The sequence below is a fragment of the Ailuropoda melanoleuca genome, chromosome 4, assembly GCF_002007445.2.
Source record: "Ailuropoda melanoleuca isolate Jingjing chromosome 4, ASM200744v2, whole genome shotgun sequence".
NCBI classification, from domain to species: Eukaryota; Metazoa; Chordata; class Mammalia; order Carnivora; family Ursidae; genus Ailuropoda; species Ailuropoda melanoleuca.
Window position 1 is genome coordinate 67,956,013 of NC_048221.1, and position 25,493 is coordinate 67,981,505.

Below are 25,493 nucleotides of genomic sequence, written 5' to 3' on the forward strand. Positions count from 1 at the left end.
TTTAATTTCTATAACCTTCTAGTGTGTTCTGATCTCAGAGCAAATTCCCCCTTATTGTTTGTTTTTCCCCCCCTCTTTAAACACATTCTCTCCTCTAGGTGAATTTTAGAATCACATATAAAAGGTCATATTCCAAAAGAGTTTTATTATTCTTTTGAAAGGTATTGAATTGAGTTTATTATTTAACTTAGGGTAGAATTTATCCTTTTTACAAGTTTGAGTCTTCTCACTGAGGATTAAGAGATGACTTCATTTACTCTTTTGGTAGAGGTGTCCGTAAGGGGTTTGTAGTTTTCATTGCATGAATCTTGGGTATCTCTCGTTATGAATGTTACAGTTTAACTTGTTAGAGTATAATTGTTTATAGTTTTGTGTTTGTGAATAGTATCTTTTTGACATTTCTTTTATTTAATGCATTTATGCATATGGACAAGTGCCTAAACTATGAATGTATAACAACGAATTTTATTGGACCACTACCCAGGTCAGTTGTTAGGACCTTGATGGTGCCTCGAAGCTCCCTATCTGCCCGACCTAATCACAGCCTGCTTTTTCCTTCCTTCCCTCCTAAAGCCAGCAGGTTAAGGGGGAATACAGCTGGTTACATGGCTGTCATTGTTCAATATAAGGAAGAATGACGGTTGAATAGGACAGACTTTTCTTTTTCCCTGCCACAAAATTCTGAAGAGGTGTTTACTCTGTGGGCTTTTGTGTAAGGGACAAGGAACAACATCATTGCCTGTTTTTAAGACTAACTTTATGAAACATGCCGATTTATTTTTTGAAAGTCTGTTTCTTATTGTGTCTATCCTTGAATAAAGCAGAGATAATGATATTAAATAAAAAGTGGTCTTTCTAAAGTGTGTTTTGTTGAGATGTCAAAATAGTAGCCTTGGATTATCTAGCTTGATACAGAAGTTGAAAACCATTGTTCGGGTTTCTCTTAGTTTAATGAGGTTGTGGAAATTGCTCATATTACTCCCAGAGCCTCAGCTATCTTTCAGCATTGCTGATCAAGATTCATGAATGCTTTTTCTTTCACCATCTCTTAGATTTTGATGTCAGGTTCTGTCCTTAAGCCTCTTCTCAATGTGCACTTTGTCTTTCTGAGCTGTCTGATACTGTTGTTTCAAATGCCTACATTTATCCTCATAAAATCCACTTTTATTTCCCAGACCAAGGTTTTCCTGACCTGTGATTCTCTCAAATTAAAATGGATGACTTTTAACTGGGGTCATCCCAGTTTATTTTACATCTGTCTGATAGAGTGTTTAGGAATCAGAAATTTGGCCAAAGTCTGGCCTAGGGAAATGTTTGCAGAATAGGAAGTACAGTGGAAACAGCCTATGGAAATAAAAGATTATGCTATAAAAGAGGCAATAATCATTTTATTATTCGATATATTATCATCAGTTTCAATACTTCGTCTCTCCATCTTCTTCTTTTTTTTTTTTTTTTAAAGATTTTCTTTATTTATTTGACAGAGATAGAGACAGCCAGCGAGAGAGGGAACACAAGCAGGTGGAGAGGGAGAGAAAGAAGCAGGCTCATAGCGGAGGAGCCTGATGTGGGGCTCGATCCCATAACGCCGGGATCACGCCCTGAGCCGAAGGCAGACGCTTAACCGCTGTGCCACCCAGGCGCCCCTCTCCATCTTCTTAATTCAAACGAGTTGTTTGAACCTTTTGAGAAATGATGTTAGTATTATGCTTGAAGTGTTAATTCTAAAAACTTTTGTCCTTTTCTCTCTATCTTTACATTTTGTAAGTGCTAAGTAGAAAGTGCTTGCATTCTTACAGATGTTAAGAGCAACAGATGAACACAGGGGAAGGGAAGGAAAAATAAGACAAAAACAGAGAGGGAGACAAACCATGAGAGACTGAACTATAGGGAACAAACTGAGGGTTGCTGGAGGGGCAGTGGGTGGGGGATGGGAGCACTTGATGGAATGAGTACTGGGTGTTATATGCACCTAATGAATCACTAAATTCTACCCCTGAAACTAATAATACAATATATGTTTACTAAGTCGAATTTAAATTTAGAAAAATTTAAAGAAAGTCTCAGGAAAAAAAAACTGCTTTCTAACGCTAAAACAAACAAACATTACATTATGGAGGCTTTGTTATATATAACTGGTTAGGGCTCTTTTTTATTTTTAGTTCTCTATCAATACATAAATGAATATCTCTTTCTGGAAAATTTGACTTTAAAATTTCTGGTCTTACAGTTATGTTTTATGTGTTTTTTTTAAGATATTAAAAACGTTTGGTTTTGCTTCTAGAAAAACTGATTGCTTATCAACGAGAGTTTCTTGCCTTGAAAGAACGTCTTCGAATAGCTGAACATAGAATCTCACAGCGTTCTTCTGAATTAAATGCCATTGTACAACAGTTCAAGCGTGTAGAAGCAGAAACAAATGGAAGTAAGGATGCATTAAATAAATTTTCAGGTACAAATGATATTTTTAGTTATATTATAAAAAATATATTTTCAAAGGGTTATGTGAAATTATTTATTTGAAAGTTGTATGAGGTAGCTTATCAATGAGCATTTACTACTGTTATCAGAGAGAAACATCACACAAAACTTTCCTATAATGGTAAATTATAAAACAATTTTTATTAATTGCTAAATTTGATTTTAAGAGAGTAATGTAATATTGATTTAGATTTCAGTTGTATAAATTTCACTGACAATAACAAAAAGCCAGATCTTTAAAAAAAGTATTCCAAATGAGATTAAAACTTAATTTTGTGTTTTTATGTTGTGACTTGTGTGGACCTCAGACTCTGGAGAACCTTTGAGCTATTTGAAGCAATTAGTACTCTTATCTCTGACTTATAAAAAAAAATTTGGTTTTATTACAGTGTGTACTTTTGGGGGTATCTGATCTGTTCCTTCTCTAAGAACTTGTGGTTAGAGTAAGATGAATGCCAGTTATTCTCTGTTTCTTTGCTTTTCTTAGTCTAATAATTAAATTGACATATGTATGTAATCAGTTGCCTCAAAATTTATGTAATCTTTCAAGATTAATACACTTTTTCATTTAGCAGCATCTTTTCCTATCCTTTGTCATTCATTCCTCTTGTCTTAGATTCACTACCTGACCTTATTTTTAAATTTTCATGCTCTGTGCTTGGCCTCCTGATTGTGAAATGTATGTCATGGCACAGTAACATTTAAAATTATAGAATGGTATAAGTAATAAAAAATCACTCATAAGCCTGCTGCCAAGTGATTTAACGTTTTGTGTTTCCTTCTAGTCTTTTTTCCATTTATGTTTTTCTTCCAAATTGTGATTGTGTGTTAGAGCCTCATTTTTACTTTTGGAATTAGGCTATTAGCATTTTACTGCGTCATTGAATATTCTTCGGAAATGCCGTTTTCAATGGCTGTATGTTAGTTAACCATATACCATAATGTGTTAAATATTTTTCTACTACTAGGCAAATAGGATTTTTCTGTGTCGTTTTTTTTCTCCCCAATTTATAACACTGCAATGAATGTCTTTGTGTATAAATTGGTCACATTTCTGGTAACCCTTCATTATTTCATTAAATTATGACTTCCCTTAAAAATAAGGATCTATGATTTGATAACTATTCATTTCTAAACACATGACACAGTGCCTGGGACAAAATAGATCATCACTGAATATTTACTGAGTGCATAAAAGTGAAATTCCTAAAAGGGAAATTATTGATTAATAATGCAGACATGTTGTAGGTTTTTTCGATGCCCTTCTGAAGAGCTGAAACCTATATCACATTATTGCCAATATTTAATATTATTATTTAATCTTATGCTAAGTTGATAGGTTGAAATTCGTGTCTTGTAATTTACAATTGTTTCTTATGAGATTAAATGTTAATTTTATTAAACGTTAATATAACAGTTATTTGCATTTCTTTTGTGAATTTTTGTTTCTTGTCACATTTTTAATGGAGTTTTCATAGAGTTTTGCATGAAATCTTCAAGGCTTTAAGTCCTTACTAACTCCTCCAAGGAAAATGGAAGAATTATTTGGAAGTTAGGATCTCTATGGAGCATTCTCAAATTGTGCTGTTTAAATTATTGTATTTTTTTTTGAAAAAAAAAAAAAAAACTTCCATGTGAAAATTCAGTAAAATAGAATAGCATAAGGAAAGTGAAAGTTATTGTTGGTGAACGTGCTTATTGCATTTTCATAAACAGGTGGCATGTTTAGAGTGTGTCCTGCAGGGCCTGAGTTCTGAACTCAGGCGAGTGATGAACGCATTCTGCCTTTTCACGGTACTGTGGCTTCTTTCGAGTGCTGTCAACATCGGGACTCTGAGACTTTGGTTGCGCAAGTGTCCTTTTTCATTTTAAATGGAGATCTTATTCACCAAAGTATGAAATTAGGAAAGAAAATTCCTTAGTTCTAGTTCTCATAATATATGATAATGCTCCCTAAAAGGCACAAATTTCTACTGCTGTATTTGTAAAATCAGCAACTTGTGTTAAGTAAGGCAGTCCTGTGCATTAATTATGCTTTTCTGTTTTAGATAATACCCTAAAGCTATTAAAGGAGTTAACAAGCAAAAAATCTCTTCAAGTGCCAAGTATTTATTATCATTTGCCTCATTTATTGCAAAATGAAAGAAGCCTTCAGCCTGCTCTGCAGATCGGTAATGGAAGAACAGGAGGTAAGTTTATTTTGTTTCTTACTGTGGTTGTACTGCTGGTCTAAATTGGATCTTTGACTATAACATTGACCATCAGAAGCCTGGCAGGTCAAAGAAGAAAAATTCCTTCTCTCTGCATAATAACTTAGGACTCATTTACGTTCAAAGGGGTTAGATATTTTTCTCCATGATCAGAGTATAGAGCTGAAAAGCGTCATGAGAAATCTGGTGTAAGCCCCATCTCCGGGCAGAAAAATGTTTAAACCTTTTTAATTTTTCTGTTTTAAAAAAATTGAAATGACTTTTTTTTTCTTGTGTCTTCTTTCAACAGTAGTAGCTCCCACAGTCTCATCAAGAGAGGTTTTCTGATGTTTGCCCCTGCTTTTTCTTAGAGAGCTGGAAGGCGTATAATCATTTTTGTTTAACCTTTCAGGCAATAATAGAAATACTTCAGTTTGCTTTTTTTTTTTTCTAATATAGTGAAAAGATAGTTTATTGCATATTTTTTCCCTCTTGTTAGAACTGCCAGAGCTTGAATTTTCCTTGTGGGCTCTACTTCTTCTTTCATGATTTTTATTCCTCGATGTTGACTTTGTTAATCTTTTCTTTGGAGGTTTTAAAATGTAGATAGCAAAATATCATTTTGCTCTCCTAGTAAGTCTTTTGTCTTTTGTTAAAGCCATTGCTTGATAGATACTGAAATTCATCTTTGTGATAATGTTTTTGAAGAGCCGATTTAATCTGCTTTTGATTCAGCACGGTTCTTAGGTATTTTACTTTTGTGTGTGTGTTGCATTTTCTCATTTGATCTATTAGCATAAGCTTTTATTTTGTCTTTTTTTAGTTCTGCCATCTTTCTACTTTATGAATCATTTAAAATTGCACACTGCCTTCCTAAGGAAGTGATAATTCTTAAAATATCGTGTTCAGGCTAACTCATTCTTCCATTTCCGTATTGATTCAATAAATATTTATCCAGCAGGTGCTGGATGTACAAAGACTAACAAGATGTGTGGTGTACTCTAAATTATTTTCTTCAGAACATTGATCATTAATTATTTCTGAAGTTGATATCATATCTCTTCCTTTAATAATCACTATTTGGGTCAGATGTCTCAGTCATTTAGTACAGTTGTTGGTTTAGACGATGTCTTCATTAGTAAGAATAGCAAATGAAAAGAAAGTACAAGTATTTTTAAAGTCACGTAAAACTTCAGAACATCTAGAAGGTTCTCCTACAGTAGCTCATTGTTTTGTGACTGTGACATTCTCTTACTTTTTGAAGATGCTTATTCCATTCCATTTGTTTATGACTTAATCACAAATATAACGAAATCTTGGTCAACCAGATTTACACTAGTTAATATTGTTACTAAGCTGGCACTATTTTTGAGAGGTAGAAAAAGCGGACAACTTGGAAAAAACAAGAAAACCCTCAGATTTACATTAAAATCATCTTCCTAAATCCTTAAGCAGTGGATCTTAACCTTTTTTGAGTCACAGAACGCTTTGGCTATCCTAGGAAAGCTGTACACTTTCTACTTAGAAAAAGGCACATAGAGAAAGTAATTCCATATGTAATTTCTGGGATTTTGTGGAACTGCAAATCTTTTTAGGGACTTTATATTAAGAACTTTTGGAGTTTTGTTGTTATTATTTTAAGATTTTCTTTACTTATTGAGAGACAGAGCATGAGCAGGGGAGGGGCAGAGGGAAAAGCATGCTCCATGCAGGGCTCGCTTGATCCGAGGACCCTGGGATTCTGACCTGAGCCGAAAGCAGATGCTTAACCAACTGAGCACCCAGGTGCCCCTTTTGTTTTTTAGATCAAAGAAAAACTGCTTCTTGCTAAAAATTCTGTTCTTCAGTGGTCAGGCTGATTAAATAAGGAACAGCACTCAGACCATTAAGTCTTCCTAAGACTAAAGAGGGAGAATGTGTTCCAGGCAGCTACTGACTGTCTAAAGAGGGTCTTGAATTCCTTTGTGAAGAACTAAAAATTGCCAGCCCACCCTACCCACACCATATCTAGATCCTTCCATGAAATTTGCAGGCTGCAACAAATAGATCCAGCAACTACAGATGGGTAAAAGGGCATACTGTACAACTAGGGTTACAAAATATTTAAGGAAATCCACATTGTGAATACTTAATACTCAAGGCAATTGAATTTGCAGAGCAAGAGATTATGATTTAGAAATTACACATGATCAATAGATTTTAGAGAGGTGAGAGGCCAGTTCATAAAGGATCTATTGGATATCTCTGTGTTCTAATTTCATTGACTATATTTAAACTTTCCATACAGATGGAGTAATAAGCGGAGTAGACATAGCTGAAGATCAGATTAGCAATCTGAAAGATTGAGCTTTGTAGTTTTTCTAGAATGTTGCCTAAAAGGCACAAAGAACTGGGGTAGACCAAAATTCTAATACCTATCTAATAGAAATTTCAGAGGGAGAGAAGGGAGTGAAGAGAGGAAATAACCGAATATATAACAGAAGAAAATGTCTTGGAAGAAACTCAGAGCTCTTCAGATTCAGGGCCCATTTAGTGCTGAGCAAGATGGCTGAAGAAAGACCCTCCACAGGTTACCTACCAAAATGGCGTTACTGCTTGTAGAGGACACCAGGTGGTTCTTGTGCTGAAGTGAAAAAAAATCCATGGGTGCCTGCTATGTGCCAGGTACTTTGCCGGGTACTTTGGTGCACAAAACTAGATGTGGTTCCTAGTGTTGTAGAACTTCGATCTAGTAAAGGAGAATGCATGAGTCAAATAATCAATTTTGTAAATAATTGTACGTTACAGCCTTAACCGGGGATGTAGAGGATGCCTCGAGAATATATAAAAGGGGCATTTGCCTCAATTAAGGATTTTAGGGAAGTCTTAAAAATGCATTTGACCCGAGATCAGTGCACTATGCAGTTACTGGTGAAGGTGGGTATATTCGTTGCTTAATTTTGCTGTAAAAATTACCACAAACCCAGCGCCCTAAAACAGCATAAGTTTATTATCTTCTAGTTTTGGTGGCCAGAAGTCCTAAAATCGATGTGTTGACTAGGCTATGTTCCTTCTGAAGCTTTGGGGCATAGTCCACTTCTTTCCTTTTCTGGCTTCTTGAGGCTGGCTGCATTCATTAGTACCCCTTCCTTCATCTGCAGATCTCTCTGTGACTCTGACCTCTTGCTTACATTGTCACATCTCCTCCTCTCACAGACTCTCCTACCTTCCTCTCATAAGGACCCTTGTGAGTTCATTTGAGTAATCCAGGATAACCTTCCAGTCTCAAGATCCTTAATCACATCCACAAAATCCCTTTGGCCATGTTAGGTAATATATTCACAAATTCCAGGAATCAGGACATGGACATGGTAGGTACATTATCACGGCTACCATATGGGAGAAAAAAAGTATTCTAGAAAATGAGGACAGCATCACGAAAGCCCTGTAATGGAGGAGGGAAGTGTGGAATGTTCTAGAAAATGAAAAGGTCACTGTAGATGAAGTATAGAGTGAGGGGAAACATGGAATAAGTAAGATGAGACTAGAGATGTATTGGAGCCAGACAATCCAGGACCTTGCAGACCATTTTTGGATTTGGGCTTTTATCCTAAGAGCAGAAAGAAGCCACTGAAGGGTTTTAAGCAGGACTTATTTATGATGACTTTATAAGATTTAAATTTTGCAAAGACCACATTTGCTGCAACGGGAAGAATAGTTGAATTTGTGTGCGGGAGAGTAGATGTGAAAGGCCCCAGTAATAGACTATTGTAGTGATCCCCTTGAGAAAGGACAGGTGTGGACTAGGTAACAGTGATAATAGCAGAGATGGGAAGGAGAGGATGGACAGAGGAGTTTGGAATGTATGGGGACATATATGGGAGGACATAGTGATGAATGAACTATTTTTGAAGACTGAAACAGAGGATGTGGTCAAGGATTAAGTCTTAGGTTTCTGGGTCATGTATCTGGGTGGATAGTGGGTCCTCTCCACTGAGGTAGGGAGCAGCGGTAAATATTTTGTAGCACTGGTTTGTGGGAAGATCATAACTTAAATCTAGATATGTTAAATGAAGAGGTAATTGTGAGTTATAGTGGAGGATAGTATGTTGGATATTCAGATCGCGGACTCAGATCTGAGTTAGATGTAATTTTATGGCTCATCATTTGTGAATAACCGATTGAATATATGGGGATACTTAGGGCCTAAGACTGAGGCTTGAAGGTTTTCCAGAGTTAATTTTCAGGAAAGAGAAAGATAAAGCCAAGGAAGATGGAGAAGGTAAAGCTAGTCAGTAGGGGTATCAAATACATTCTCATGGAATATGAGGAAAGAAATGAGAAATAAATGACTAAAATCAAACCCTAAGGAAACATGATAGGCTAAAAATATTTGACTGACAATGAATGTTTTAAAAGAAAAGTAATTTAGTTATAACTGAAGCTATACTAGTGATTGAAGATGGAAAATGCCAAATTAAGATTGTTCCTAATTTTTTCTTAATTTTTAAAGGAAGTACTAGATTTTGAAAACTTCTCAGAAAAGTTGAAGAAAACGGAAATAACAATAGTTGCTAGCTCTGTCCTGTCTTACGACGGTATTTTAGATCAAACATAATAGATGTATTACAGACGCTGCACAGTTAATACTTGACGAGAAAATATCGGACAGTTAATAAAAGTAGTTAGTCCCATCTTTCGGCTCTATTCCTTGGCCCACCTTGGTCCTCCCTAAAAGGATGACAGGGCCATGTTGTTCATATTGCTGATGTATTTATTCTGAATTCTGCCTCCTTATAATAAATACATTTTCTAGCTCATAAACCATAGAAGTACATTCTGGACCAGAAGAACACATGGGCCAGGAAGGGCAGTCTTACCTTGGGTCCAGAAGGCAGGGAAAACTGTCTTATTCTGTGGTAATTTTGTGAATTACCACAAGCCTGGATACTCTTAAGTCTGCAGGTTTAGCTGAAATTAGTATTTTTATTTTTAATGCTTCTGGAGACCTTGAGTGCCTTGGTTTAGGCTAAAGAATTTAAATTTCAGGTCTTAAACAGTATATTTTGGGGGAAAATGGCTTCTTCTCTACACATGCCATCTAAAGTTAAAACAAAAACAAAACAACTCAAACCATGGTGGGGAATAGAGTTCGCATTATCATTTTATGCCATTTTTGTTTGCATACTCTGGGTCAGTATGTATTTCACTTTTTCCATAAACAAAGTCTTTGAGCTCCATATGAGCTGACATTTCTTTGGAATGCTTCACATAACAGTTGTTACATTTTTAGTCTATACTCTAAACATTTAAAGTATTTTTAATTTAAATTCTGAGGTAAAGTTGACCCTAGAACCATGTGAGGTGAGAGACACTGACCACCCTCCACACCCCACACAATCAAAAATCCATGTATAACTTTGTCTCCCCCAAAACTTAACTACTAATGGCGAGTGTTGACCATTAAGTGTTACCAATAACATAAACTGTCACTTAACATGTATTGTGTATGTTATGTGTATTATACTATATTCTTCCCATAAAGTAAGCAAGAGAAAAGAAAACGTTATTAAGAAAATCATAAGGAAGGGGCACCTGGCTGGCTCACCCGGTAGAGCATGCTGCTCTTGATCTTGGAGTCGTGAGTTCAAGCCCCACATTGAGTGTAGAGCCTATTAAAAAAAAAAAAAAAGAAAAAATCATAAGAGAAAATACATTTATAGTACTTTATTTATTGAGAGAAGTCCATGTATAAGTGCACCTGCACAGTCCAAATCCACATTGTTCAAGGGTCAACTGTATATGGGAATCTGCTTCCAGGCTAACTCATCCTGCCCCTAGGCATCTCAGAGTAACATGATCAAAACAGAAATCTTGATTTGGAGCCCTTTGCTCCTCGGGTGGGGTGTTCTCATATGCTTAATCAAGTAGCCCTTAGTTCTTCCCCTCCCTTGTTTCCCCAGGTGTTAAACCCCATTGGTGAGGGTCTCAAATCCATCCACTCAACCCCATTTCCAGCACCCTAATTCAGACCACCTAACTTCTAACTGATCTCCCCAAAATGCTTTTACTCTGAATACTTTTGTATCTGTTTGCCACAGAATGTGGTAATCTTTTAAAATTAAAAATTGGATAATGTCACTCTCCTACTTATAACTTTACAGTGGCTTTCCCTTGCACTCAGGTAAAACTAAATTTAAGTTTATATTTGATCTGACTCCTAATTTAATTCTCTGAATCTAGGCTCATTCTGCTTTAGATACATTCTGTTCTATTTCTTGACTGTATTAAGATCATTGTTTCTCTGGTGCCTTGTTTTCTCTCTTCTGGAATGTTCTTGCTCTGCTCTTTCTTATCATTAGTTATCAGTTAAGGCGATATAAGAGAGGCCTTTCATAACATCGCTATCTATAGAGGTATCTGTCCCTTTCCCTGTTCCCCACCCACTCTTTTTAATATTGCCACATTTTAATTTGTATAGAACATATCACCCACTGAGATTATATTATTTACCTTTTTTCCTCTTCTAGAATGTTAATTCCATGAGGGCAGGGACCTTACCTATGTTGTTCACTATTATCCTTATCACCTAGAATAATACCTTAGGTTGGATAGGTGTTTAATAAATATTTGTTTGGAACAAATATGACAAACTTCTTTTTTTTTAATAGTTTTATTTAATTTAATTTTAAAATTGAAGTATAACTAACATGCAGTGTTGTATTACTTTCAGGTATACACTATGATTCAACAATTCTGTATATTACTCAGTGCTCATTATAAATATACTCTTAATCCCTTTATCTATTTACCCATCCACCTCCCATTTGGCAACCACCAGCTAATTTGCTCTATTTAAGAGTCCATTTTTTTGTCTCTTTTTTTGGTCATTTGTTTCTTAAATTCCACATATGAGTGAAATCATATGGTATTTGTCTTTGTCTGACTTACTTCACTTACTGTTATAGCCTCTAGATACATCCATATTGTGGCAAATGGCAAGATCTCATTCTTTTCTATGGCTGAATAGTATTCCATTGTATGTATATACCACATCTTCTTGATCCATTCATTTGTGGATGCAAACTTAGGTTGCTTCTCTATCTTGGATATCGTAAAAATGCTGCAGTAAACATAGGGGTGCATATTATCTTTTTGAATTTGTGTTTTCCTTTTCTTTGAGTAAATACCCAGTGGTGGAATTACTGGATCATATGGTAGTTCTTTTTTTAATTTTTTGAGGAACCTCCATACTGTTTTTCACAGTGGCTGCATCACCTTGCATTTCCACCAACAGCGCATGAAGGTTCCTTTTTCTCTACATCCTCACCAACACTTGTTATTTTTTATCTTTTTGATTTTAGCCATTCTGACAAGTATGAGGTCATACCTCATTGTGGTTTTGACTTACGTTCCCCTGATGATGAGTGATGTTGCACATCTTTTCATGTCTGTTGGGCATCTGTATGCTTTCTTTGGAAAAATACCTGCTCAGGTTTTCTGCCCATTTTTAAATTAGATAATTTGTGTTTTTTTAGCATTGAGTTGATATGAACCACTTATTGGATATATCATTTGCAAAAATATCTTCTCGCATTCACTGGATTATCTTTTTATTTTGTTGATTGTTTCCTTTGCTGCGCAAAAGCTTTTTATTTTTGGTATGGTCCCAGTAGTTTTTTGTTTTTGTGTTTTTTTGTTTGTTTGTTTGTTTGCTTTTGTTTCCCTTGCCTGAGGAGACAGACCCAAAAAATGTAGCTAAGGCTTGGACGTAGTTTCAAGAGATTAGTGCCTATCTTTTCTTTTAGGGGGTTTTTATGGTTCCATTTCTCACATTTAGGTCTTTAATCCATTTTGAGTTTATTTTTGTGTATGGTGTAAAAAAGTGGTCCAATTTCATTCTTTTGCATGTAGCTGCCCAGTTTTCCCAGCATCATTTATTGAAGAGACTTTTTCCCATTGTATATTCTCGCCTCCTTTGTCATAGGTTATTTGACCATATAAACATAGGTTTATTTCTGGGTTCTCTGTTCTGTTCCATTGATCTGTGTGTCTGTTTTTGTGCCAGTATGATACTGTTTTGATTAGTATGGCTTTGTAATGTATCTTGAAATCTGGGATTGTGATACCTCCACCTTAGCTCTTTCTCAAAATTGTTTTGCCTATTCGGGGTCTCTTATGCTTCCACAAAAATTTTAAATTCTTTGTCTTAGTTCTGTGAAAAATGCTGTTGTTACTTTGATACAGATTGCATTGAATATGTAGATTGCTTTGGGTAGTATGGACATTTTAACAATATGGATTCTTCCAAGCCATGGGCATAGAGTATCTTTGCATTTGTTTGTGTCCTCTTCAGTTTGTTTCATCAGTGTTTTTTAGTTTTTGGCGTATGCGTCTTTCATCTCCTTGGTTAAATTTATTCCCGGGTATTTTATTCTTTTTGGTGCAATTGTGAGTGGGATTAATGTTTAGTTTCTCTTTCTGCTATCTCATTATTACTGTATAGAAATGCAACTGATTTCTGTATGTTTTGTATCCTGTGACTTTACTGAATTCATTTATCAGTTGTAGTAGTTTTTTGGTGGAGTCTTCAGAGTTTTCTATGTACAGTATCATGTCATCCGCAAATAGTGAAAGTTTTACTTCTTCCTTACCATTCTGGATTCCTATTTTATCTTATTCTTGTCTGATTGCTGTGGCTAGGACTTTGATTCCTGGGTTGAGTAACAGTGGTGAGAGTGGACATCCTTGTCTTGCTCCTGATCTTAGAGGAATAGCTCTCAGTTTTTCACCATGGGTTGTGATGCTAGCTGTGAATTTTTCATATATGGTCTTTATTATGTTGTGGTATGTTCTAAAACCACTTTGTTGAGAGTTTTTATCATGACAGATACTTCATTTTGTCAAATACTTTTTCTGCATTTATTGAGATGATCATACAGTTTTTGTCTTTTCTCTTGTTAATGTGATGTATCATGTTGATTTATTTGTGAATATTAAGCTGCCCTTTCATCCCTGGAATAAATCCCACTTGATTATGTGACTTATTTTTATCATATTGTTGGATTCAGTTTGCTAATATTCTGTTGAGGATTTTTTGCATCAATGCTCATGAAAGATAGTAGCTTGTAGTTTTCTTTTTATGTCGTGCCTTCCTCTGGTTTTGGTAACAAGGTAATGCTGGACTCATAGAATGTATTTGGAAGCTTCCTTACTCTTCTTTTTTAAAAAAATAATTTGAGAAGAATAGGTATTAACTCTTATTTAAATGTTTGGTAGAATTTACCTATAAAGCTGTCTGGTCCTGGACTTTTATTTTTCGGGAGTTGTGGTTTTTCTGTGTTTTGATTTTTGTTTTTATTACTGATTCAATTTTGTTGCTAGTAATTTGTTCAAATTTTCCATCTTTTCCTGATTCAGTTTTGGAAGGTTATATGTTTCTAGGAATTTATCCATTTCTTTTATGTTGTCCAATTTGTTGGCATATAATTTTTCATAATCTGTTATGAAAGTTTATAAGCTTTTGTATTTCTGTGGTGTTGATGTTATTTCTCCTTCATTTCTGATTTTATTTGAGTCTTTTTCTCTTGATGACTCTTACTGAAGGTACATTAATTTTCTTGGTCTCTTCAAAGAACCAGCTCCTGGTTTCATTGATCTGTTTTATTGTTTTTTAAGTCTCTGTTTCATTTATTTCTGCTCCAGTCTTTATATTTCCTTCCTTCTACTGGCTTTGGGCTTTGTTTTTCTTCTTCATCTAGCTCCTTTAAATGTTAGGTTAGGTTGTTTACTTGAGATTTTTCTTGTTTCTTGAGATAAGCCTGTGTTGCTATAAAATTTTCTGTTAGAACAGCTTTTGCATGGGGCGCCTGGGTGGCTCAGTAGTTAATCGTCTGCCTTCGGCTCAGGGCGTGATGCCGGCGTTGTGGGATCGAGCCCCACATCAGGCTCCTCTGCTATGAGCCTGCTTCTTCCTCTCCCACTCCCCCTGCTTGTGTTCCCTCTCTCGCTGGATGTCTCTCTCTCTGTCAAATAAATAAAATCTTAAAAAAAAAAATCAAAACAGCTTTTGCTGCCTCCCAAAGATTTTGGACTGTTGTGTTTTCATTTTCGTGTTCTACATGTATTTTTTTATTTCTTCTTTGATTTCTTGGTTGACCCATTCATTGTTTAGTAGCTTCTTATTTATTCTCATGTATTTGTGTTCTTTCCAGACTTTTTTTTGTGTGATTGATTTCTAGTTTCATACTATTGTGGTTGCAAAAGATGGCTGGCTGGCATGATTTCAGTCTTTTCCAATTTATTGAGACTCGTTTGCGGTCTAACATTTGATCTATTCTGGAGAATGGCCCATATCCCCTCGAAAGGAGTGTGTAATCTGCTGTTTCGGGATTGGATATTCTGAATATATCTTAGCATTCAGAGCCACTCTTCCCTTGTTGATTTTCTGTCTCGATGATCTGTCCATTACTGTAAGTGGTACCTCCTAATATTATTGTAGTACTGTTAATTACTTCCTTTATGTCTGTTAATAGTTGTTTTATGTACTTGGGTGCTCCCATGTTGAGTGAATAAATATATACAATTGTTGTATCCTTTTGTCGGATAGCTCCCTTTATCATTACATAGTGTCCTTTGTCTCTTTTTACAGTCTTTGCTTTATAGTCTGTTTTGTCTGATAGAAATAATGCTTTTCCAGTTTTGTTTTTACTTCCATTTGCATGGTAAACGTTTTTCCATCCCTTCGTTGTCAGTCTGCATGTGTCTTTAAGTCTGAAATGAGTCTCTTATAGGCAGCATATATATGGGTCTTGTTTTTTTATCCATTCAGTCACCTTATGTCTTTTGATTGAAGTATTTAGTCCATTTACATTTAAAATGATTATTGAGAAGTATGTATGTAATGCCATTTTGTTACTCGTTTTATGGTTGTTTTTGCAGTTCTTTTCTTCTTCTCTTGCTCTTTCCTCTGGTTTGATGGATTTTGTTAGTGTTACGCTTGGATACCTTTCTCTTTGTTTTCTTATGTATCTATTACAGGTTTTTTATTTGTTACCATTAGGTTCATATAGAACATCCTATGTGTATAGCAGTCTATATTAAATTGATGGTCACTTAAGTTTTTGAACGCATTCTAAATGCACCGAATTTTTCCTATGTGCCTCCCCCCGCCCCCCGGCTGGCTTTTGTATATAATGTCATATTTACATACTTTTATGAATCTCTTGACTGATTTTTATAGTTACAATTGATTTTACTGCTTTTGTGCTTTAACCTCCATACTGGTTTTGTAAGTGATTAATCTACTACTTTTATTATGTTTGCATTTACCTGTGAAATTTTTTCCTTCCATAATTTTCTTATGCTTAATTATGGCCTTTTCTTTCTACTCAAAGAATTCCCTTTAATTTTTTTTGTCTGTTTGTTTTTGTTTTGTTTTGTTTTTGTAAGCCCAGTTTAGTGGTGATGAACTTTTTAACTTTTGTCTGCGAAAGTCATTATCTCCCTTCTAGTCTGAATGATTGCCTTGCTGAATAGAGTTTTCTTGGTTGCATGTTTTATCTTTTCAGGACTTTGAATATATCTTGCCACTCCACTCTGGCCTGCAAAGTTTCTGTTTGAAAATCAACTGATAGCCTTATGTGGTTTCCCTTGTATATAACTGTTTTCTCTTGTGTTTTTTAAAATTTTCTCTTTATAACTTGCTTTTGTCATTTTAATTATTATGTGTCTTGGTGTGGACCTCCTTGGCTAAATTTTGTTGCGGGCTCTGTGTCTTTCCTGGATCTGGATATCTGTTCCTTCCCCAGAGTAGGGAAATTTTCACCAGTAATTTCTTCAGATAAGTTTTCTGTTGCCTTCTGTCTTTTTCTGGGATCCATATAATGTTTATATTACTATGTTTGATGATATTGTTGCATTCCCTGAACCTATTCTCATTTTTTATTATTCTTTTTGCTGTTCAGCTTGGTTGCTTTCCATTACTCTTTCTTCCACATCACTGCTTAGTTGTTCTGCCTCCTCTATTCTGCTATCGATTTGCTCTAGTGTATTTTGAATTTCAGTTACTGAAATTTTCATCTCTGACTGGTTCTTTTTTATATTTTCTATCTCTTTGTTGAAGGTCTTACTGAGATCCTCCACTTTTTTCTCAAGTCCAGTGAGTATCTTTATGACCATTACTTTGAATTCTTTATCAGGCATATTGCTCATCTCCATTTCATTTAGCTCTCTTGCTGTGATTTTGTCCTATTCTTTCATTTGGATCATATTACTTTGTCTCCTCATTTTGTCTAACTCTGTTCTTGTTTCTTTGTATTAGAGAAATAGGCTACATCTCCTGATCTTGAAAGTAGTGGCCTTATGAAGAGGTCTTTTGGTGTCTTGTAGGACAATGTCTTCTGTTCACTGGAAACAGGCACTTCAGGGGTGTCTCCAGTGTGGCTGCGTAGGTCCTACTGTGTGACTGAGCTGCATTTACCTTCAGTCCAGTTGGCTTCAAAGGCCCATTTTACCTATTTGGGGTACACTGGTCAGGGTTTGGTCCCTGTGCTTTTAGGGGGTTTGTAGTAGGTCAGCCATCAGATTGGATGCCTGACCTTAGTCTGTGTGCTCCAGGACTGCAGGTATACTGAGCTGCAGGGCACTATCTCTGCACTGCCAGCTATAAGGTTTGACTGATGGGACTGTGGGTACACTGGTTTGTGTGGTTATATTCCCTTTTCCCTAGGGCAGGAGTCACTTTGGAGTGGCACTTGTCCCTTCTGGGGTTGCTTGCATGGTGTGTTGGGGCAGGAGAGGCTTTGGAGGCATGCCTGCTGAGTGGGTCAGGTTGAATGTGGTGCCTCAGAAGGGGAATGCAGAGGCGAGGCACTTGGTGCTAGCAAGATATGTAGAGAGTATTTGTGGTGGTTCCCACAAGTATCTGGCTATATGGGGCGGGGGTGGGGGAGTGGGGTGGGGAGTGAAGGGAGGCTAGGGTAAGAGAATGGTGCTTGCTAGCACTTTTGTTCTTGAAGTCTCCTAAAGACTCCTGCCCCTACAGTGAAAAATCTGAGATACCCCAGGCACTTTGCAAATCGCTGCTTCCTTGTGGTGTCTCTGCAGGGTTATTTGTTATGCTGGCTCTTTGAGGGTGGGGACTCGGTTTCCTGTTATCCTCCAGCTCCCCTGGAGCTAAGCCAGCTGATTTATTTATTTGTTTAATTATTTATGTTATGTTATGTCATGTTGTGTTATTTACCGTACAGTACTTCATTAGTTTTTTTTTTTTTTTTAAAGATTTTATTTATTTATATGACAGCCAGCCAGCGAGAGAGAGAACACAGCCGGGGAGTGGGAGGGGAAGAAGCAGGCTCCCAGCGGAGGAGCCCGATGTGGGACTCGATCCCGAACGCCGGGATCACGCCCTGAGCTGAAGGCAGACGCTAACGCTACCCAGGCACCCCCAGTACTTCATTAGTTTTTGATGTAGTGTTCCATGCTTCATTGTTTGTGCATAACACCCAGTGCTCATTGCAATACGCCAGCTGATTTTAAAGTACCCGGAGTTAGTCTGCTGGTTTTAAAAGTCTGGAAGTTAAGCCCCCACTGGTTTTCAAAGCCAGATGTTATGGGGACTCCTCTTTCTAGCGTGGATTCTCTGTGCCTGTGGTGCTTGGTGTGGATTCTGCTCCTGCCCCTCTCCCTTCTTGGTGCTCACGGTATCCCTCCTGTGTGTGGTTAGCTCACAGAGGTTTGGTTTCTAAGTGCATTTCCACCCCTCCTGCACTTCTCAATGTGGCCTTCTCTATGTGTGCCAGTCTTTGAGTCTTTTTCAGAGTTCGTTGCACTGTGTGTTCATGAGCTTAGGATCTTACTGCTCTGTTATCTTCCCAGAAGTCCAAATATGACAGATCTCTTTTTGAGCCCCGGGAAGCTCTTCATCTCAAAATGGAAGAGAGGACTGTGGCATCTACCTTTGGGGATATCTTTTAAACCCTTTGGATCTTAGTACTCTTTTTGGGGGGAAGGTTGTTATTGCTTTTTAAATTTTTAATTCCAATATAGTAAATATATGGTGTTCATTTCAGGTGTACAATATAGTGATTTGACAATTTTATGTATTCCTCAGCGCTCATCATGATAAGTGTGCTCTTTAATCCCCATCACCTATCTCATCTGTCCTCCCACTCACCTCCCCTCTGGTAACCATCTCTTTGTTCTCTATAGTTAAGAGTCTGTTTTTTTGGTTTGTGTCTTTTTTCCCCTTTCTTTATTTTGTTTCCTAAATTCCACCTATGGGTGAAATGATATGGTATTTGTCTTTCTCTGACTTAATGATTTCTCTTAACGTTATACTCTCTAGCTCCATCTGTGTTGTTGCAAATGGCAAGATTGCATTCTTTCTATGGCTGAGTAATATTCCATGGTGCACATATATACCACATCTTCTTTATCCTTTCATCAATCCATGGACACTTGGCTGCTTCTGTTATTTGGCTATTGTAAATAATGCTGCAGTAAACATAGGGGTGCTTTTATCTTTTTGCATTAGTGCTTTCATATTCTTTGGTTAAATACCCAGTAGTGCAGTTACTGGATCATAGGGTAGTTCTTTTTTAATTTTTGAGGAACCTCCATACTGTTTTCTACAGTGGCTGCACCAGTTTGCATTTCTGCCGATAGTGCGTGAGGATTTCTTTTTTCTCCACATCCTCATCAACACCTGTTTTCTTGTGCTGTTGATTTTAACCATTCTGACATCTGTCGGTGTTGTATCAGTGACATCTGAGGTGTTACCTCGTTGTGGTTTTGATTTGCCTTTCTCTGATGATGAGTGATGTCAAGCATCTTTTCATGTATCATATTGACCTTCTGTATGTCCTCTTTGGAGAAATATCTGTTCATATCTTCTGCCTACTTTTTAATTGGATTATTTTGTTTTTTTCTTGTTAAGTTCTGTTGGTTCTTTAAATACTGTGAACACTAACCCTTTATTGGGTATGTCATTTGCAAATACCTTCTCCCATTTGGTATAGGTCATCTTTTAGTTTTGTTGATATTTTCCTTTGCTGTGCAGAAGCTTTTTGTTTTGGTGTAGTCCCAATAGTTTATTTTTGCTTGTGTTTCCCTTGCCTCAGGAGACATATCTAGAAAAACGTTGCTATGGCCAATGTCAGAGAAATTATTGCCAATGCTCTCTTCTAGGATTTTTATGGTTTCATGTCTCACATTTAGGTTTTTAATCTGTTTTGAGTTTATTTTTGTGTATGGTGTAACAAACTGGTCCAGTTTCATTCTTTTGCATATAGCCAAATTAGGGATCTTACTATTCTTATCTGCAGAATCATGGTGGTAGACTTATTGAGCCATGATCTTCAAGCTTCCTTCTAACTTCAGAATTTCATGAATTCTAAGTATTTCATAGCATTTCTAATAAATGTTTCCATTATTAAGACCTAAATATTTCTAACATTTCTCTACGGCTATATAACAGGATATTAAGACTTTTTAAAAGGTGTTATTAAAAAAAAACTTCCTATGGAATACAGTCCTGTTATAACACAATATATGCATTCCTAAAATTTATCATGCTATGCGGAATTGTGTAGTAAAAGGAGAAAAGTCGGTTAGTATCACAGTGGTCAGAAACTGTTAGTTACACATACAACAAGACAAGCAGAAACAGCAATTTTACACATGCTAAATGATTAAGAAATACTAAGTACTACAATAAAAATGGTACTGAATAATACTTGAGGCTTGCCTATTAAAACGGGCTTCAGAAGGATTGCTGCTTGGAAGATTTTGAGAAGTGTGATGCAAAGCAGGTTATCTGCAATCTGGTGGAAATTTCAACACTGGATGTAGATACGTGTGGTTCTTCGCATGCGGCAAACTGAGACAGCTGGTAGAAGTTAGAAGTGTATACTGTTCGTGTATTTCTACATTGCTTGGTTCAGTTTTTTGAACTCCTTTCAAATGGATGCCATTTTCTGTGTTTACCTAGTGAATGCTTGTCCCAGAGGACAAATTGCACATAAGCAAATGTGTAATCCACATTATGCTTGGATCGTTCCCTAATACATTAGTCACTCAGGAAAAAGTTTGTGTTGTTAAACAAGCATTATGGTAGAACTGGCTGTAATTTTAGACTAAAAAAATGTTGTATGGATAGTACACACAGTGTTTTCATATACCTCACCTAGCTCCCCTAAATGTTCAAATTATATGTAACCATAATATAATGATCAAAAGCAGGAACTTGACATTGATGTTATGGTGTTAACTAATGTTAGATCCTATTCAGATCTTGTCATTTTCTCATTCTTCTTCTTTTTCTGTTCCAGGATCCAACTCCAGGATCCCATATTCCATTTACTTGTCATGTCTCCTTCGTCTTCGGCCATCTTGCACAGTTCCTTATTCTTTCTTTGTCTTTCCTGATCTTGACACTTCAGAGAATACCTGGAGAATTATTTTGTGGATTATCCCCCTAATTTGGATTTGTCTAATATTCATGGTTAGATTGAGGTTATGTGTTTTTGGCAAGAAAACCACAGAAGGGATGTTGTGTCCTTCTGATTGCATTATATACATGATATCTGAGACATTGATTTTTTTTTGAGACATTAATTTTTAAGATGTGTTCAGTGTTTCTGACTTTTAGTTGTATAATTTATATTTGTTTATACTTTACAGTCACTTGTTTTTAATGTGAGGTTTAATGTCTTCCTTTTTATCAGTACTTTGACATTTTTTATGGATAAGCCTTGTGGAAAAGAATTACCCTGTTATGGGTATGCCTTTATAGGCTTTGATTATTTTCCTTTGTATAGTAGTACATTTTATAGTTATATTTTGATCCCTCAATTATTATTGAGTAATGTATTTTGATTTCTTAGTTATTTCTATCAATTTGAGAGTGTATAATCGCTTTTGAAATACTAGTGTTATTCTATACTGTCTTTGTGAAATCTTTTTATGTAATTACTATCATTATTTTGTTTCAGTGTCAATAGTAATGGGAATTCCCACAGTGAAGAGAGAAGTTAAATCTTACCTCATAGAAACCCTTCATTCCCTTATTGATAATCTGTATCCTGAAGAGAAGTTGGACTGTGTTATAGTCGTCTTCATAGGAGAGGTAATTATTTGTCATTATTTTTTACTACATGTAATGTATAAGAGTTGAAACCATAAATGAATGTTTTAATATGCTTTTATAACCACGTTTTTAAAAATGTGATGAATAAAGGTTAGATAATATATTCTTTCTGATAGTTAAATGTAAGTCTGACTTGTGTTTGCCTTAACTTGTCTCCTGCAGTAGCAGTCCAGAAATAGTGATCTGTTGTGAGTAGGATAATATTATATACATAAATATTTAAGACCCGTGAGTCCACATTTTTGGTTCTAGGACCTAAATTTGGAGATTTGCACTGATTTTCTTTGGGAGTTTTGAAACCTGAGAAAAGCTTTGCCTGGGTTGGGGTTTTATCATTTCCTTATTTTCTCTACCCCTTCTCTGTATTCTCAAGATGCAGCCGTCATTATTATTTTAAAAGTCAAAATACGATAAGAACAAGGAATATTTCTTATATTTTAGTCTCCTCACAAGATCTGGGTAAAACATATTGAATATGCTTTTTGGGAATAATGAAGGAAAAAAGCCCCTGGAGTAAATATTTTCTTAATTATCATGTAGAATTGCAGAATATGAGAGGATTTAGGACATTATCTGGTTCTGGTGTACTGAGTCCCAGCTTTTCACAGTTTCCCAAGTCTTTTAAAAGGAAAATGTTCTTAGTGTTTTCTTTAATATAAAAATAAACCCATGCATACCATTTAAAAACAATTATAATGAAAATTTACCTTTTACTCCTCCATGTAGATATAACTACTATTGATATTCTGAAATATATTTTAAGAAGTTTTTCCTATGGATTGTATACATTTATATATAAATGGGATTGTTCTATATATTTGTCCATATCATGGACATTTTTCTATGCTAAAAAGAATATCATAGCATTTTTTTATGACTGCAAAATATTCCATTATATGGTTTTAATGTAATTGACTTAATTTCTGATCGATAGACATTTAGACCGTTTCCAAATTTTTGGAGGACTGTACTGTGCATTACTATAAGTAAATTGTTGGGCACTTGTATACTTACTGAGGTGGGAGCCATTCCTAAATGTGGAATTGCCGGGTCCTAGTCCACACACATTAAAATGTTCATACATGGCCGAAAGACCTCCAGAAGTTGAGCCAGGTTATTCCTCTCCCAGCAGTCTGTGAGAGAGCTTGTGTTCCTGTCCCCATGCTCTTTAATTTTGTTTGCCAAGTTGATGGATACAAATAATATATTGCTTATGTTTAATTTGGACTTCTTTACCAGGTGGGATTAAATAATGGTTTGTATGTCTTTTGACCATTCGTATTTATGCAGATTTTATTTGTCAATCGCATATTGTATGTCAGCAGAAATTGGTGTAGTCACCTTGGTTTATATGTCTTTTGACAAAATTTGTATGGATACAAATGGCCAACTAGTAGAAATTGGTACCATCTCCTTGGAAAGCAGTTTGGCAATAGCTATTTAAAATTTAAGGTACTATATACTCAGTGACCTAATATTCTGCTTCTAAAAATTGATCCAGTAGAAGCACTTGCAAGTGTGTAAATATATTCAAGCTCATACACACATTTATGCAGCTCCTACATGTGCATTAATTAGCTGAATAGAGAAAATGGTCTTGTGGAATACACTCTGAACTATTAATAGCACCTATTGTGAAAGTTGGGATTATGGGGATATGCCACTTTCTCTTGTATACAGTTTTGTAAAATTAGAATTTTGAGCATGTACTGATATTTAATGAGGAAAAAAAAAGCCTTAACCGTATAAAAGAAAAAAATATACACTTGGATAAAGGAAAGACTCAGTTTTTTTCTTCTATGTAGGGAAAAACTCACTTCTTCCCTACTGTGTCTTTCTTCCCCGTGTGTCTCTACTTTTTTTAAAAATAAGATTTATTTATTAGAGAGAGAGAGAGAGCGCACGCACATGAATGTNAGATAGAGACAGCCATCGAGAGAGGGAACACAAGCAGGGGGAGTGGGAGAGGAAGAAGCAGGCTCATAGAGGAGGAGCCCGATTTGGGGCTCGATCCCATAACGCCGGGATCACGCCCTGAGCCGAAGGCAGACGCTTAACCGCTGTGCCACCCAGGCGCCCCTCTACTTTTTTTAAAAATAAGATTTATTTATTAGAGAGAGAGAGAGCGCACGCACATGAATGCGGAGGAGAGGGAGAACCAGGCTCCCGGCTGAGCAGGGAGCCCGACGTGGGCCTTGATCCTGGGACCCTGGGATCATGACCTGAACCGAAGGCAGACGTCCAATCAACTGAGCCACCCAGGCACCCCTGTCTGTACTTTTACCTAGACACTTCATTGGCATTTTTGGTCAGCAAATGTATGGAACTTTTCCCCACACCAAGGAATTCTCTGTGATAGCTGCTGGGTGTCCTCCAGTTGAACTGAATTCTGATGCTGTCTACCTGAAGTTAACGTCAGAGCTACAGGTTAAGGGCTCATTTGCACAAAACCGGCCCCCACCCCACATACAAACGTACTTCAGATGCCAGTTGCAAGCCCTGTGTTTCTGACCAACCAGCTGTGGGTTGGAGGTTCCAAAGACCCCCTCCTTGGGTTTAATTTATTAGAGTGCCTAACAGAACTCTGCTCAACACTTAACGTTTATTAGTTTACTAAAGGGTGTGAGAAAGGATACAGATGAACGTCCAGATGGAGAGGTCATAGCGCAAAGTATGTAGGAAGGGGTGCGGAGCTTCCGTGCTCACCGAGGGCGCCATTGTCCCAGCACCTTCATGTATTCACCAGCTTGGAACCTCTCCAACCCTGTCCTTTTGGGTTTTTATGGCGGCTTCATTACATAGTCATGACTTATTAAGTCATTGGCCATTGGTGATTGATTCAACCTCCCAGTCCTCTCCCTTCTCTGGAGGTTGGAGGGGTAGGACCGAAAGTTCCAACACTCTGATCACTTGGTTGGCCCTCCTGGCAGCCAGCCCCCATCCTTCATTAGGGTGGGGCGTGGGTCCAAAAACCACCTTGTTAACATAACATAAGACACATCTGTCGCTCTCATCACTTAGGAAATGCCAAGGGTTTGGGGAACTCTGTGCCAGAAATGGGACAAAGACCAAATATATATTTATTATAAATCACAATATCATAACTTAAAAATAGTTTTCAGTCTATAGGTACAGATTTGTGTACGGAAGCATTCAAGACCCTCCTGCCATAGCCCTTCACCTGATCACTAAGATGTAATAGCACTGAGTTTGGAGTCAGGTGACCCATATTCAGGGCCTGGATTCTGCCACTTACTGCCACTTGAGCGGGTTGTTTTTTCTCTCTTCATCCTCAGTTTCAGCATCTCTACGATGAGAATTATGCTTTTGAGCCTTTTAAGCTCAACAGTGTTGCAGGCAGGTGCAGTGAGATCACACACGTGGGGAGGTATTGCACACTGACACCGGATTGTAAGTGCCTGCAGTGTTCTGATCTCTGAAGCTTCCTGAAGTGCAGTATTTGTGTATGTATCTTTGTAGATTTCAGTATTGGGAAGAAAGTCTATTTTGAGTTATAGAGTTGATTTATAGAATTCATTGATTTATAGAGTTCATTGAATTGTCTTTAGGCAATTTAAAATTATTAATCACTGTATTTGATTCTATCTTGATTAGTAGTTACTAATCTAATTGTTTGGTAGCCCAAGGCACATTAACTCTAGTAGCAAGTGCACATTCTGTGGCTGTGACCGTGA

General features: G+C 36.6%; 1 protein-coding gene across 2 annotated transcripts in view; it reads left to right on the plus strand.

Moving 5' to 3' along the window:
- The window catches only part of MGAT4A (alpha-1,3-mannosyl-glycoprotein 4-beta-N-acetylglucosaminyltransferase A), a 121,148-nt gene that overhangs the window by 41,774 nt on the left and 53,881 nt on the right, over window positions 1-25,493 (plus strand). The window contains exons 2-4 of one of the 2 annotated variants that reach the window (XM_011225885.3): window positions 2,285-2,452; window positions 4,530-4,670; window positions 21,644-21,777. In XM_011225885.3, the coding sequence (XP_011224187.1) occupies window positions 2,285-2,452; window positions 4,530-4,670; window positions 21,644-21,777 (443 nt within the window). The remainder of the gene's footprint in view (window positions 1-2,284; window positions 2,453-4,529; window positions 4,671-21,643; window positions 21,778-25,493) is intronic. The other variant, XM_011225886.3, reaches the window with a different exon arrangement.